Genomic DNA, 16346 nt, shown 5'->3' with positions numbered 1-16346 from the left:
GCCTCTGTTTCTTACTGGAGGCTGGATTATTTTTGTATTTACTGATTATGTACTGTTTCTGTTTTTTTCTATACTCTGGATTATTTTTGTATTTGCTAATAATATACTGTTTTTGCTTCTCTGTGTATGTCGCATTACTTGTGTAATTTTTTCTAATTGAAATAAGCTTTGCATGTCGGTAATTTACATTTTCAGAGTAACTCTTTCGGCTGTGCTGTTTCATCTTCTCTCTAAATTGAGGGTCATTTGCATATTTAATCCTCCAGCTTGTGCGTTTTGGTGTTTTTGTCTTTGATTTCATGGAGTTTCTTTTTTGTGAATATAGTCTTGATCTCTGTGTTTTGTTTAATTTAAGCATTGGTTGTTCCACAGACGGACTAGAGTGTGGGGTGGGACAGGACTGATCCATTTCAACCTCACAGGGGACAGGTTCACTGGTGGCTGCTGCAGTGGTGACCATATTTATGTTTACAAAAGAAATGGGGAGGAGCTCATACTGATTACCGTCCTTTAGCTTTAGACACAGCTGGAAAAGTAGTAATAACCTTTCAGTCATATCCTCCAAGTTTGCAAATGTAAGCATCACAGCTGTACCAGCATTCTCATTAGCCTTTAATCCATCAGGTGTTCTGCAATGAGAGTCGAAAAACCCAAATCTACCTGAGCGATCTCTGAACACAGCAATGCAAAATCCTCCCGTAAGCAGCAAAGCGTGAGTCACATGACCTCTCAGACAGCCTAGCGCATTCTTCAGATTTAGATATTGACCCATACCCTGTGCAGCCTCGTCTCTCAAAAACCCGAACATCTGTGGGTGTTTAACAATGCTGTAAGTCTGTGTTTCTGTTTGAATTGTAGTCGGAAGCTCATCAAAAGTTAAAAGATTATCTACAAATCTCCCTTCATCCAGTAAAGCTTGTTTTACCTCAGTGTAAACTGCGTCACCTTTAGCTAGAATGCTGTCCAGATCCTGGCTGGTAAGCTCATTACGGTCACTGTGTACAGCCAAAAAAGTTAGAGCATTACAGGTACACTGCACTCCTCGAGAGAACACCCTATATCTCATATCACCTTGCCAGTGTGATGCCAGGACTGCTGTAGCATATGGATTACCAGTGTTTACCATCTGACTCGAGCATGCAGGTTGGACTTTTGCTGCTTCACGATGCTGGGCTGCAGTAGCTTTCCTGTTCTTTCTTGGCATGGTTCTTAAGTGTATCAGATTAAACCTTGTAGATTAAATGTGGACTGACTAGTTTTATGTACAGGGATTACAAACAGATGAATGATTCTAATTTAATTCTATTTAATTGGAAAATGCACTATAAAGTGAGAAACTAACCTGATTGTAGTAGCAATGTCAAAGACAAAAATAGCAACTAAGTTTACCCAGCTGTTTAGCTTTTTTGTCCTTCAAAAGAGCTAAGACACAGAACTTATTTTCTTACAATAACTTTTTAAAACACCAGAATGATGAATTTAAAATCACCAAAAACAGATTTTTTATTTTATTTTATAAACAGATGAATGATTCTAATGCAATTCTATTGAATTGGAAAATGCACTATAAAGTGAGAAATTAACCTGATTGTAGTAACAATGTCAAAGACAAAAATAGCAACTACTAATACTCCTTCAGTATAAAGTTTACCCAGCTGTTTGCTTTGTCCTTCCAAAGAGCTAAGACACAGAACTTATTTTCTTAAAATAACCTCAAAACAGAAACTTTTTTTTTATTCCCTTTACACGTGGCCTAAAATATAAAACAGTACATCAACAAATGTGTGTAAATATATTATACTGTCCCCAATATAAACTCTTTGATTTTTTTTAAAGAAACTGTATTTTTTTACAATTAAAACTCAGAACTCAGAGCAGCACAGAGCAATGTTCAAATGGCGATATTGAACAGAAAATACAAATATAAACTGTATGAAAGTAAATAAACTGAGACTAAAACTGGATGTGTGTTGTCAAAATGAATAGGCTTTTAATAAGTTATGAAAAAATTATGGGTGAAGTTTCTGTCTTCAACTGTAGATGAGGTAGGTTCAACAGTCTGTTGAAAATGTCAGACCTGTAAAAAAGTGACAACAGGAAATTTGCAACAGTAAAAACAGGGTTCAGAGCAGGTTATGGAGGTGATGTTAGGGGAGCGTGGGTCAATTTGTGATGTTTGGGGAGCGTTGGTCAGGCGTGGTGTTAGGGGAGCGTGGGTCAATGTGTGTGTATTAGGGGAGCGTGGGTCAATTCGTGATGTTTGGGGAGCGTGGGTCAATTCGTGATGTTTGGGGAGCGTGGGTCAATTCGTGATGTTAGGGGAGCGTGGGTCAATTCGTGATGTTTGGGGAGCGTGGGTCAATTCGTGGTGTTTGGGGAGCGTGGGTCAATTCGTGATGTTTGGGGAGCGTGGGTCAATTCGTGATGTTTGGGGAGCGTGGGTCAATTCGTGATGTTTGGGGAGCGTGGGTCAATTCGTGATGTTAGGGGAGCGTTGGTCAGGCGTGGTGTTGGGGGAGCGTGGGTCAATTTGTGGTGTTAGGGGAGCGTGGGTCAATTCGTGATGTTTGGGGAGCGTGGGTCAATTCGTGATGTTTGGGGAGCGTGGGTCAATTCGTGATGTTTGGGGAGCGTGGGTCAATTCGTGATGTTTGGGGAGCGTGGGTCAATTCGTGATGTTTGGGGAGCGTGGGTCAATTCGTGATGTTAGGGGAGCGTTGGTCAGGCGTGGTGTTAGGGGAGCGTGGGTCAATTTGTGGTGTTAGGGGAGCGTGGGTCAATTCGTGATGTTTGGGGAGCGTGGGTCAATTCGTGATGTTTGGGGAGCGTGGGTCAATTCGTGATGTTTGGGGAGCGTGGGTCAATTCGTGATGTTTGGGGAGCGTGGGTCAATTCGTGATGTTAGGGGAGCGTGGGTCAATTCGTGATGTTAGGGGAGCGTGGGTCAATTCGTGATGTTTGGGGAGCGTGGGTCAATTCGTGATGTTAGGGGAGCGTGGGTCAATTCGTGATGTTTGGGGAGCGTGGGTCAATTCGTGATGTTTGGGGAGCGTGGGTCAATTCGTGATGTTTGGGGAGCGTGGGTCAATTCGTGATGTTTGGGGAGCGTGGGTCAATTCGTGATGTTTGGGGAGCGTGGGTCAATTCGTGATGTTAGGGGAGCGTTGGTCAGGCGTGGTGTTAGGGGAGCGTGGGTCAATGTGTGTGTGTTAGGGGAGCGTGGGTCAATTCGTGATGTTTGGGGAGCGTGGGTCAATTCGTGATGTTTGGGGAGCGTGGGTCAATTCGTGATGTTAGGGGAGCGTGGGTCAATTCGTGATGTTTGGGGAGCGTGGGTCAATTCGTGATGTTAGGGGAGCGTGGGTCAATTCGTGATGTTAGGGGAGCGTGGGTCAATTTGTGATGTTTGGGGAGCGTGGGTCAATTCGTGATGTTAGGGGAGCGTGGGTCAATTCGTGATGTTAGGGGAGCGTGGGTCAATTCGTGATGTTAGGGGAGCGTGGGTCAATTCGTGATGTTTGGGGAGCGTGGGTCAATTCGTGATGTTTGGGGAGCGTGGGTCAATGTGTGTGTGTTAGGGGAGCGTTGGTCAGGCGTGGTGTTATAGGAGCGTTGGTCAGGCGTGGTGTTAGGAGAGCGTTGGTCAATCGGGTGAGGTGCTAGGGAAGAGTGGGTCAATGCGTTGTAGAAGATGCTGTAGAGCTCCTAAAAAGAAACAGAAACAGAGAACAGACAATCAGATACTTTTTTAATAGTTCATAAAAGAGTTCAAGAAATTAGATATAAATTAACCTCTTCCCATTTTATGCTCATATATACTACGATATAAATGGTGGATATCTTAAGTTTTACATATAGCACAATGACCATTCAGAGCTTAAACTGAAGTAGACACTTTTAACTAATCAGTTAACTTCCAGACTTTAATTTCCATTATTTAGGTCCCATTTGAGAACATCAAATGAAAAAGAAAATGTAAAAATGTTATATTTGGAGTTTACAATGTGTGTATGGATGTTGGTCATGAAAAATCAGTCATTCTCTACACTTCCTGATTCATCAGGGTCTTGACTAACAAATTACAAAATTTTAAAACATTACATGAGAAGCACTGAGAAGCTACATTGCATTATATTATGTGTCCACCAGGTGTCTCCAAAGGGTTCAAAACTTCTCCAGAGTGCCCCTGTTCTAATAAAGAGATACAAAGAAGTAAATCTGTCACTACACAACAAGAGTTTAATATTTTTTTTGTTTGTTGGTGATAAAACAAATTAATATAATGACAAAGTCACATGTTTGTGTGCTGTGTGCGCTATGGAGTTTCGCATTTTTATCCCAAAAATATTAATATTACTCTGAAATGGACTTACATTCATTTGTTTTATCACAAACAAACGAAAAAAATATTATAATATATATACTTTTGTATAGTCAAAGCTTCTTCCTTGTATTTAGAAAGGTTGGGGCACTCTGGAGAGATTTTGAACCCTTTGGAGACAACTAATATAATGCTGTGTAGTTTTTTATGCTTGCTTGCATCTTTTTCAAATTTTGTCAAGACCCTAATAAACCAGGAAACATAGAGAATGATTGACTATTGATCACCAACATCCATGCACACATTATAAACTCCAAATATAACAGGCACTTTTTTTTTTTTTACATTTTCCTCTGCATTTAATGTTTTCAAATAGAACCTAAATAATGAAAATTCCCTCTTGGAAGTGAATTACTATTTTGTCCCTACCAAAATCAAATATCCTACTTACACAGGTTTGTCAAGTGGTGTAAATCTCCTGGTAAATACAGATAAACACAAACAGAAGAAAATAAACAAACTATACACCGAATACATTGGTGAATATTATATTACATTAATAGTGCTACACCAGAGTTTCTATATATTTAAGTCTTATAAATATTACCAAATGTAGCTCACTTTAAATATATGCTAACTTTAAGTATAACATTCAGCTCAAAACCAGACAAATGTATTTGTTCATTTATAATTTTATGTTTTTCTTCTCTTTGTATGATAAGGGTGTATTTTACACATACATAAATAGAGGTGCTGATTTAAATAGAGTCTGGTAGCTGAAATGTTGGGGAGAATGTTGGTATCAGATCTCAGTATATTACAGCAGTGTGTGTTGTAAAATTTACATTATATACATTATATTACAGTACATTATTTTATTTGCTAAATCATCATGGTAATTTATTAATAGTAAAAAATTAATAATCATTAATAACGTAACCATAAGAATTAATTATAATTAATTAGTTATCCCTGTCCTCACTGCACTTGAAGTAATCCGGACTGCAGGGTTTTTAAATTTATTAAAGCTTGTACACTTCTTTTATTTTCTTTATTCATCTTATTTAGCTTGGTAATGCTGTCATATATTGGTTCTTCTTCTAGCTATCTAAATCTGTGCTTTATTAGATGATTAGATGGACCAAGTGTGCTGTAATTAAACACTAAATCCACAGGGCAGGGGGCTCTACAACCAGGACTGAGATCCAGTGAGCTCCGGCTAGCTGCTCACTTTCTCTTATTATCTGCATTTTTAGGTTCTAACACAAGCTACACTGCATGGCTAGACACTGAAAGTGGTGAATGGTCTTAATTTGTATGTCCATGTAACCATTAAAGGCACTGAAGGTATTTTTGCAGAGAGAGAACTGCGTCAGGAGTTGGCTATTTTTCATGTTTGCTAATGCTAACAAGTTAGCCTGCTAGTAGCCACGAAGTGAGCCTCTTAGATTAGCAATGAATAAACATATAATAATTAAAACTGTGTCACCATAAATACACGCTATACGACTAAACATATTCCAGACATCATATAAAACAATATTTATTCCCGTAAAATATGAAAAGAGACTTAATAATATCGTATTTTATCACAGTCACATCCACCACAACTTACCTCAGAGTGTGGGAGAGCCGAATGAGGTGCGCTCGCGCAAGCTCCTCCTCAGTAGGCGCGGGGGAGGGGGAGGGGCGGTGTAGAGAAGTAAGGTCGGACAGTCTCCACCTGCAGCAGATCTCACTGTGTGGCTCTTATAAAATAATTAAAAATAGAACTTCCTCTGATATAAGCAGCATTAAACTACATGTATATGAGCTAGAATAAAAGGTACCTTACTATTAAGAGAAATTACAAATTATAATCATGGAGTACTGTGTATTATTTATATGAGAGGAAATTATATTATATAAAAAATATAATAAAATAATAAAAATAATAATTTCAATATTTATTTTTCAAACCTACCCGGCCTACTATTTAAAAAATAGTATTTATTAAAATAAATAATAAACAAATAAATATATAAATAAAAAATGGGTGTACATTTGCCCCTTTTATATTAAGGTATTTAAAAGTGGTTGCTAAGTGGTTGCTAGGCAGTTGCTATCATATCTAAAGTGGTTTCTAAGGTGTTGCTGGGCAGTTGCTAAGGTATTCCAGGTGGTTGCTAATGGCTTAAGTGGTTGCTATTTGCATGCTAGGCAGTTGCTATCATTTCTAAAGTGGTTGCTAATGTGGTGCTATGCAGTTGCTAATGTAAATCAAATGGTGACTAAGGTGTTGCTAACTTGATGCTATGCATAAGCTAACATATTTAAAGTGGTTGCTTAGGTGTTGTTAGACATTTGCTAAGGTCTTCCAAGTGGTTACTAAGGTGTTGTTAAGTGGTTGCAAGTGTAGTGTGGTTTAAGAGGTGTGTGGTGTGGTTTGGGTTGTGTTGGGGGTGTGGAGTGTGTAATCTTGTGTGCAAGGTATGATGTGGGATGTGGAGTGCGTAGTGTGTTTTGGGTGTGTATGAAGTGTGGGTGGTGTGGGGAGTGTGATTTGTGTGGTGTGATGTAAAGTGGGTGAGTGTGATGTGGTGTGTGTAGTGTGCCTGGATTGTGTTTAGTATGGGGGGGGGGGTGTGGACTGTGTGCGTAGCGTGTTGTGGGGTGTGAAGTGTACACTTTGGTGTGTGATTTGGAGTATAGAGTGCGTGTAGTGTGGAAGGTGTGGTGTGTGTGTAGTGTGGGGTGTGTAGTATGTGGCGTGTGGGTGGTGTGATGTGGAGTGGGTGTAGGTGATGTGTGTCTGGAGTGTGTGTAGTGTGGGGTTTGTGTGGTATAGGAAGTGTGGTGGGTCTGGAGTGGGTGTTGTATGGGGAGTGTGGGGTGGGATGTCTGTGGAGTGTGTGTGTGTGTAGGGTGGGGTCATTCATTTTCAATGAGAGCGAGCGACACTGGGCGACAAGCAGCGACGCGGCGCGACGCGATGCGAAGCGGGCGGTTTGAGCGACGCGAGAGAGTTGACCAGAACTTAACTTTATGCAAATGAGCAGCGACGCGCGGCGGCGACTACCAATCAGAAACAGATTATCATATGTCCGGCCTGAAATCGCTGCTCTGATTTTCGGTTCCTACTGAAGATTTATTCCGCCAGCAAAACGGAGAGAACAGAACTGAACTGAGCTGATCTGAGGTAAAATTAAGGAAACTATTTATTAAATTAACAGAACGATTTATGACAACTAAGGGAATATTTTTTTTAATTAACAGAACCTTTTATTGAAACAAAGGGAATTATTTATTAAAGTTAACATAATGATTTATTACAACTGAAGAAAGTATTTAATACTTACATTTTACAGAAAGATTTATTAAAACTGAGGGAACTATTTATTAAATTAAGAGAAAGACTGTTTATTAAATTAAGAGGATGATTTAATATATTTAAGTAAACATATTAATTACATCCAAGAAATTATTTATTACATTAAGTTAACAATATTGGAAATTTTGGACAAATTAAGAGAATGATTTACTACATTAAGGGAAATAATGTATTATATTTAAGTAAACCTATTTATTGTAATATGAAATAATTATGTTAAATAATTGTACTTTAAAATAGTTTTTAATGTTTAGGAATTGTGTAGAGAGGCTGAACCCTTGTTTCTGTATGTGCCGTATTTGGAAAACGCCCACCAGCGACAGCTCGTTCTGAGTGAGACACGCCCCCAAGCGACTCATCGCCTGTTGGACAGGCGACACAGAGCGATTTTATCGCGTTCGGTGTGAACGTACAGTTAGTAGTTTTCCACTCACCTGTGTTCATTTGTAGCTCCGCCCCTTAGTCCTAGGTGTTTCCTGTTTCCCGTGTTTGTCCACCACTATTTAAAGTCCGTGTTCCCTTCTCTCGTGTCGATCCTTGTACGTTTTTACGTCTGTTAGTGGTCCTCGTGTTTTTCTGTTATGCTCAGTCCTGGTTTCCTTGTTAAGTTTATTCCATGTTTATTTTGTGTTCATTTTTGTTAATAAATGTTTGTATAGTTTGCGTTTGCGTCCGCCTCCTCGTCCTTCCCGCACCCAACCTGACAGGTACTTTATAACAAGGTGTCCCCAAATTAATTTGAAGTATATTGAAAGAATTCACTTAAATGTCTTCCTATCTGTGTAGATAATGAAAAATAATGCAAAAAGTAATATATTTGCACGTGAGCAATGCTATACTTTTATATAGTAATGATAATCAGTATAAATTGACTTACATTATCACATTATACCCATTTTTAATTTAATACACAATAACATGTCACACCATATGACAATGTTAGTCAGTAAGACTGTAAACTAGTGAATAAATGTAAATTTAGAGAAACAAATTTACAAAACCATATATACATTTGGAAATATAAAAGTTGGTAGAATATAACCCAGTGATTTCCGTGACTTAATTTTTATTTTATTTTTTTACATTTTTAGACAAATATGTCAAATCACCCAAATACATATTGTTAGTTAATAAGGGAAGATGGTCAAAACAAGTTAAGTAACGTTCTTTATTCATTTGTTTTATTTACAATTTTACTGTCTTTATTAACTACGTTTAACTAATGTGTAAAATATGTAACACCTGCCTTTTGCTGAATTTTAACTACATTTTGCTGAACCTTTTTTTTTAACAGAACAGAACAGAATTAAACATTCAAACATCTACACCTCCATAGACAAGCCCTCGATCCTAATTACTTCATTCCCTCTAAGGGTGAGGGCCAGTGTAATTGGCAACTGTTTAACTAACAGGCCAATGTCTCCCTCCCATAGGCCCGGTGGAACAATCAGCTCCTCCAGTTTGGATGTCAGGAGAATCAGGTGGTCTTCCTCTCCAGCTGTTACACCAATCACCTCGGTAAGACAGTTCTTTGCCTCCTCAGTAAATTCCTGAAACACATAATTTTTTATTTATTAAGAATGGTACGTGTGTGCAAAGTAGTTAGGGAGCTATTCAGTGAAACACATGACATATATTCTTCTATTTCCCAATATTTTTTCTGTGTGGGGGCATTAAATGACAATACATTTTAAAAGACCATAATTTATGGATTCACAGCCATGGGCGTGGTAGTGGGGGGAAAAGTGGACCTGACCACCCAGGGCCCAAGTAGAGAGAGGGGCCCATGAAAATTTTTGCTCACGTTCCTTGTGTACTGGCATGGATAGGGGCCCACTGTCACTGAGAGTGTACAGGGCCCCGAATTTGCTGCTACGCCCCTGTTCACAGCTACAGTTACATTACTGCATTTTTATGTAGTGAGAAGAAGTTGTACAATACAATTGTAATAATGAGAATATTTCAGATCCAGTTGTTCATGCAACACTTGACTTAATTGTACTTTAGACTGGCACGCACATTTGATTCTATTTTCAATACTTTGCATGAAATGTGCCAAATTAACATAAACACTTATATTAATAATAATACATAATTACCTTAGCCTCTGTGTATGTGGTGGAGTTGAATTTTTTCCCGAATTGCTCCTTCTTCCCCACTTTCAGGTGGCTGATTGTCACTGACTGCCCAATAGATAGAGGAAAAGTGGCAGCCTCCCTCCACAGAGAAATTATCACCGAAACCCCCTCACCCTCGATGGTGACCTCCTTCAGAGGGATGTCTTCTCCAGATCCAACGTTTCGGGTAGAGCTCACCTAATGAGACAGAAGAAAAAAAAAACAACCCACAAAACATTACCTGTCTACAGTCACATGGTTCGGCAACATAAAATGAGTATTTATTTTACAACAAAACCTATCTGGATAGACAGGGATCAAACCTAGTCCAAGACTTTATTTTCCTTTTAATAGTTAAACCTTAATTCTAAATGCTGTGTAGTCCAAGACTAGGCTTAATCCTTGTCTGGGAATTCAAACTACTGATTCTGACTTGATTAGACTACTGAGAATGTTTATGATTTAATAATATATTATAAATAAAATAAATAGTGAACAGTGTAATTAAACATTTCTGTTTGTGAATTTCAGAAACTTGCCGAGACCACTTTCCCCGAGAGTGTTGTGTATCCCTCCCTGGTAAAGAGCCTTGCGTCCTGCAGGGTAATGCCCTCTGATGGAGGGTATACGGTTTCCCTGGCCAACTTGACCAAGTCCTCGGGCACACTAAGTGCAGCTGTGCGGAAGACACCTGACCCATGTCCAATAAACAGTTTTGTAAAAGGCTGTTCTTCCTTTATAAGGGCATTCTTTACAATGTATGTCTCGCCTTCTTTAAATTTACTTGACTGCTCCTCCTTAAGAGGAACAAGAAAAATTTTTGATGCGTCACAGAAGGCACCCATAATTGTTTTTTTTTTAGACGTGATCTGAATTGGGTCAGTACTAAAATCAAACCCAGTAGCACGCTCTCCTGTTCGCAGTGCAATACATTGAATGGTGTGTGCACTGGGTTGCTGGTAAGGGTGGTGGCGTTGCTTCTTGCTCATTCTGGGGAAAGACAACAACAAAAAATGTTTGTAAATGTAATGTTTACTTTTTTATTATTTAATTATATTTCTTTAAATCTATGTATTGTATTTTTATGTTATAAAGAAATAAAGTTATAGATAGTCTTGCGTGTTCTTGCTAAATTATTTTACTGTAAGTGCTGAGGAATACCATGAAAAATTCTTAGACAGAAACTTTGTGTTTGACTCATTCACTTAACACATTTCTATTTATCAGTGACTTAGTCATATGAAGTTTGTTCTATCCAGTAAGGACAGGTTGTAAAAGAACTGAAATATCTGATAGATTGAACTGAAATAATTAAATAATATTTTTGCATTTTTAATAAATTATATCCAGTAATTAATGGTATATATGTAAAAAAAATGTTAAGTGTATTTTACTTATTTTAAAGAACATTTCACATTTTTGGGCTTTCAACCCCAAACGCTTGAATGATTAAGCTGCGTTTCTACTGCTACTTCAGTTCGCAATTTATGTGACATTCCTCTGGCGTATAGTAAAGACAAAGGTGGGGAAACAGTTTACAGCTGTTTCATTTTCTCTTTATGTAATAGCTCTTTTAGTTTTTATATTGTGAAATAGGCAGTGACTAGTAAAAATGAACAGCCTGTCAAACTTCTTCCATTATTACTATTAGTTTTTAATGTAAAATATTAGCACAACATTATAAACACGTAGTATGATAATATTTAACATAATTATAATGTATGTGTTACATGCACAAACATGATTAAAAATATGCCCCTTCTTGTGAGGATGCTTTACACTAGAACCAATTGTATCGAGAAATTATTCAGACACCTGTCTACATACTGCCATCTAGTGTCCAGTTTAATTCCCAACAAGGACTAATCCATTCTAATTAAGTTTTCTTTAGTGTTCATTCACACAAATCAATTACAAAAGTTTGATATTTTGAACACAGCCAAACATAGTGCTAACATGATTTTTCATTTTATATTAACTAATAATAATAATAATAATAATAATAATAATAATAATAATAATAATAATAATAATAATAAATGTGTTTAGTGTGAGGCTGAAATGTTTTTTTGAAAGACAGAATGTATGGTGCTTTGATAGGGTCCTGTTTTATATTGAAAAATTTAAATATGTCAAATGAAAACTGAAAACACACGTTTTGTGGCTCTCTAGTTTTACCCCATTAGAATAAGCACAGGATATTTAAATCAAAGCGGTTTCATTTAAATCTTTACATCAGATTTAGTGACGTAAGGAAGGTTCGTTTACTGTCATCGCGAGACTTTGAAGCGAGGCACCGAATCATTGTGTCGATACATTTTGTACCGCGTGTCTACACTGCTTCTAGAGATTCTCTGGGGAAACCACCAGCAATATGTCCAAATTTCGAAAATACGGAGAAAGACAGAGGTAATGTAATGCAATTAATTAACAGTTGGATTGTTGCATAGTAACAGTTGCCATCAGATACAAATTTACTAGCTAGGTAACCTAACGTTATTAGTCCGTGCTGTGGTGTCAGCAGTTAGCCTGTTAACAATCTAGCTAACCCTGGGATAGCTAGCTAATCTAGGCTATTTTTTTTTAGCAATCTAGCTAGCTAACCCAACGTTAAAGATCCGTGCTGTGGGGTCAGCAGTTAGCCTGTTAGCAATCTAGCTATCCCAACGTTATCGGTCAATTCTATGAATTAATATTACTTAGACTCCTTTACACAATTCATTTAAGGCATTTTAATTATTCAATTGAACATGTAATGGCCAAAATATGGTATAAACCAGGAAAATTTTTAGGCGCTTTTCAGATTTTCTATTAATTTTTTTTATTTTCAGACACATAAAATGAACTATTTATATGGAACAAGGGTTTTGACAGCTCTATATTTTACTATAATGTGTTTACAATCATCATATAAAATTTTAAACCTATTACTGGTTAGAAGTTATAGTGATTTGAACTCATTTTGCAGTAAACTCTGGGTTTTTGTGTGGTCTACTCATATACAAACAGAAATCCGCACTGTCTCTTTAAGAGCGGTTGTTCTGCTGAGTGGAAAATCTATTAGACTCAGGATCTCTGGCCAAGCATCTCTCTTCCTTAGCCTTTCAGCTGGCCGAGCTCGCCACCTGATTGGCTGAGAGACCTCATTCTCATACCGTCATGTCCAGTAGGCTCCGCCCTGTCTGGCTGTGGGCCAGAATCGGAGCAGCGTCGAATAAAATGCTTTTAATTCGGAATTAAAGTTAAGATTCCGTCTCACATTATTCCTCGCGCGGGGTGGATATAACTGTGGATTATAGGAGACTGGATAAGAGAGTGGGGGGACGCGCTGGTGGGTGTTGGGGGGGGTGGGGGGAGTGACTGTAGGTAAATACAGGACCAAACCTGTGCATTTTTCAACTCTGAACGCGCTGCAACGCGCTCTTTCAGCTCTAATTCAGGGACCGTAACGTTACATCCTACAACGGAGCACAGTTTCGGAATCCGGAGAGCCAGTCGGTTCGAATGGTGTATAACATGTCCGCATTCGATCAAATATGGACGTCCGATAAACGGAAATATGAAAATTATGATTTAATATTTTCATAACCAAGGCATATTTCGCCCTAAATGTTTATTTTCTGAAAGGAGATACAGCTAAATAGGCTATATAACTGAAAAGCAGAGATTCTAAGCTTTAAAATGGTATATTGGGTGTCTATATTGAACCTATAACTATTCATAAACACAGCCAGATATTAAATATCATATTTTTCTGGCCCGCCGGCGGGCCAGGGCGTGTTAAGAGGTTAATACCATATACAAAAGTAATGTTCTGACACGGTATGATGGTATAAAAAATGTATACCGCACAAGCATTCTGGATAAAACAATCTTATTATTATAATAATAATAATAATAATAATTATTATTATTATTATTATTATTATTATTATTATTGTACATTTGTTCATAAGTTGAAGCTATTTTTTTCTGTTAAAATACTTATTTTTAAACTTGTTCTATTTTTGTAAGATTTCTTTTGGGGTTCTGTCAGCCCAAATACATTCTTAAAAGAGCTGAAAGTAAGTTTGAAGCTAGTGTAGTATTATGTAGTAAGCATACTAAACTAAATAGACATATAACTGTTTATAAAGACAGTTTTCTCTTAAAAATTATATGTAATTTATATACTTACATGGAAGGTTCTGCAAGCTGCTTGAGAGATTTGTTCCCTGAGTGTCTGACTGAATGTCTGGGTGCCTTCTGTGTTTCTTTAGATTACTGAGCCTGAGAGAGTACAGTTTTTTTTTTACTAAACAGTAAACACTAACCAGTAGAATCATTTGTTTTATACAAAAGATTTGTGATTGGTGTGTTCAACAAATGAACCAGTCATGGGTCAGAGTCAGTTGCCATGGTGTTGCTATGGAGACTGAGAGCAGTGACCAGTCAAGAACTCTAATGTCTGGGGCTGTGACCAGATGGCTCCCTGTCACTCCCCGATCTGTACCCCCTGCCCGATTTGTGCCGCGCATGCGCACTGCACACTGAGCAGGGGGCGCAGATCGGGCAGCCACGGCTGTCAACAGTTGTCGGCGCTGTGAGATCGCTGATCAAGCTTAACTTCCGTTTTCTGAATTCTAGATAGACAGATAGGTGTTTAAAATAATTAAAAATCGAAAATAATCTGTTAAAATGTGTGAGCCTGCAGTGTTTTTATTTATTTTTTGTTACATATACCAAGTCTGTAAAATACTTCACATTTTATTAGGTTATCTTTCTGTAATCTAGATAGAGTGCAAGATAAATTACAAACAAAATACAAACATCAACCACAAAATAATTCATAATTATTATTAATGATTAATTCATAATTATTAATAATGTTCTTTGTCCTTGCAGTTGATATATAAACTGTGCATTTTACACTGTGTCAATTTAGTATTAACGGGTGTGTAAGACAAGAATTTATGTATTAAAAAAAAATCTTTTTATTCTTAAAATACACAGCAAATTATTATAAATAACAGGTACAACACATTCATCAAAATATCAGTTTATTTTACTCTCAGAAAAAGCATGAGAGCGAACCCATATCTCTCTCAACACACACACACACACACACACGCACGCACACACACACACACACACACACACACTTTCCTTGCCCATTCCTTTGTTGGAGGATGGCGTGAATGCTGAATTTAACGAAAATGTACTCTGCACAGCTCTGTAAAACTTAAAATCCTTAATTTTGACACCACAGTGTACGAGCTGTTTGCGACAGTGTGGGCGGCACAAATCGGGCAGGGGGTACAGATCGGGGAGTGACACTCCCTACTCCCTCATTAGTGTTGCACTATTTAGGGAAACACTATGTAGTGGTACATAGTAGTGGTAAAACAAGATTGAATTTGGACACTAACTCCTAACTCCTGTGCCATCACCAGTCACATAAACACACACAGGTGAGAGGGGTTGATCTGTGTTTAAAACTCCATAAACACACTGAACTGAGCTCTGAATTAAAGTTAGTGAAGCTCTAAGCTGATCATGAAGTAATTTCTCTTCCTGTTATATTCACACTGTTTAAAAGATAATCCTCACATTATTGAACTACATTAAGAAAACCTGAAATTAACAACATACACTGGATCTGGTGTTGCCAGATTGAGTGGTTCATGCCAAAAGTCGAGTTGTGTCTAAAATTCTCAGGAGGAAATGCTGTGCTAAGAGTTTGGGAATTGAACTCATCAGTGTTGTAGTTAGATATCTAACATGGCAGAGACAGAGCTTTTAGTCCTGCTGATTTGAAGCTGTGTTTATGTTCGTTATTCTGTATGAGTATTTATTTTTTTAATTGCTTGCAAGCTTATTTTTATGTACTGTATTTCCATTTTTTGGTTCGTGTGTCCCATGATACAATGCACAAAACACAGAATACAAACATGCATAACTCAGTTAATTTTTTTTTTTTTTGTAATTAGTGATATTTAAGATATTTAAGGTATTTTATTTAAGATCATGTTGGAATAAACCCTGTAAAATTGTTGATATGATGAACATCAGCTGTTTGGGTGGTTTTCTCAGTATTTTGGTGGATTTGAAACACGTTTTAACCAGTGAATAAGGTGTTGCAAGGCAGTTGCTATGGTATCCCAGGTAACCAGTGAATAAATATAAAAAATAGGAAAAAATATATAAACAAATAATGATAAATTTATACATACAAAAAAACAATTAGTGAGAAAAATATTGCACGTTAAACATTTTGCACAAATGGTGATAAGGGGATCACAGTACATGTAGTGAGATGTATATTGCACATGGTAAGCATTACAGCTACACTGAGTAGTATGTAAGTTTGTATGAAGTACTGAGATAGTAAACTAGTGTTTACTGGGAGTGTGGTGTGTTGTAAAGTCTGATGGAGTGTAGAAGGAAGGACCTGCAGTATCTCTCCTTCACACAGCGCGGGTGCAGCAGCCGGGCACTGAAGGAGCTGCTCAGTGCTGTCAGAGAGTAGTGCATGGGGTAGGACAGGTTCTTCAGCATG

The 16346-nt window shown here is 37.7% G+C and overlaps 2 protein-coding genes and 1 long non-coding RNA gene across 5 annotated transcripts in view; 1 reads left to right on the top strand and 2 right to left on the bottom strand.

Annotated features, from left to right (window-relative positions):
* LOC111190897 (uncharacterized) overlaps nt 1–16346 on the bottom strand; it is a 176641-nt gene that overhangs the window by 145579 nt on the left and 14716 nt on the right. The gene's annotated exons all lie outside the window — the stretch shown is intronic.
* LOC111197092 (uncharacterized) lies at nt 1965–6024 on the bottom strand. Its single transcript, XR_002652346.2, has 3 exons — nt 5937–6024; nt 4773–4799; nt 1965–3705 (listed from the first exon to the last, which is right to left on the bottom strand). It is a non-coding gene; the product is annotated as an uncharacterized LOC111197092 (long non-coding RNA).
* LOC125785683 (uncharacterized) lies at nt 7929–10923 on the top strand. 3 transcript variants are annotated; one of them, XR_007428009.1, is made up of 4 exons: nt 7929–8398; nt 9125–9209; nt 9857–10066; nt 10340–10923. XR_007428009.1 is itself a non-coding variant. In XM_049469728.1 (4 exons), the coding sequence occupies exons 1-4, from the start codon at nt 8308–8310 to the stop codon at nt 10679–10681; spliced, it is 657 nt and encodes a 218-aa protein (XP_049325685.1). In that variant the 5' UTR covers nt 7929–8307; the 3' UTR covers nt 10682–10923. The 3 variants fall into 3 exon arrangements, 2 of the variants coding, with proteins under 2 accessions (XP_049325685.1, XP_049325686.1); XM_049469728.1 differs by having other exon boundaries at nt 9857–9995; XM_049469729.1 differs by lacking the exon at nt 7929–8398 and having other exon boundaries at nt 8467–9209; nt 9857–9995.

This window comes from Astyanax mexicanus, chromosome 21, assembly GCF_023375975.1.
Source record: "Astyanax mexicanus isolate ESR-SI-001 chromosome 21, AstMex3_surface, whole genome shotgun sequence".
In the NCBI taxonomy this organism is placed as follows: Eukaryota; Metazoa; Chordata; class Actinopteri; order Characiformes; family Acestrorhamphidae; genus Astyanax; species Astyanax mexicanus.
The sequence above is the reverse complement of the archived record's forward strand: the minus strand, read 5'-3'. Positions and strand labels throughout refer to the sequence as shown.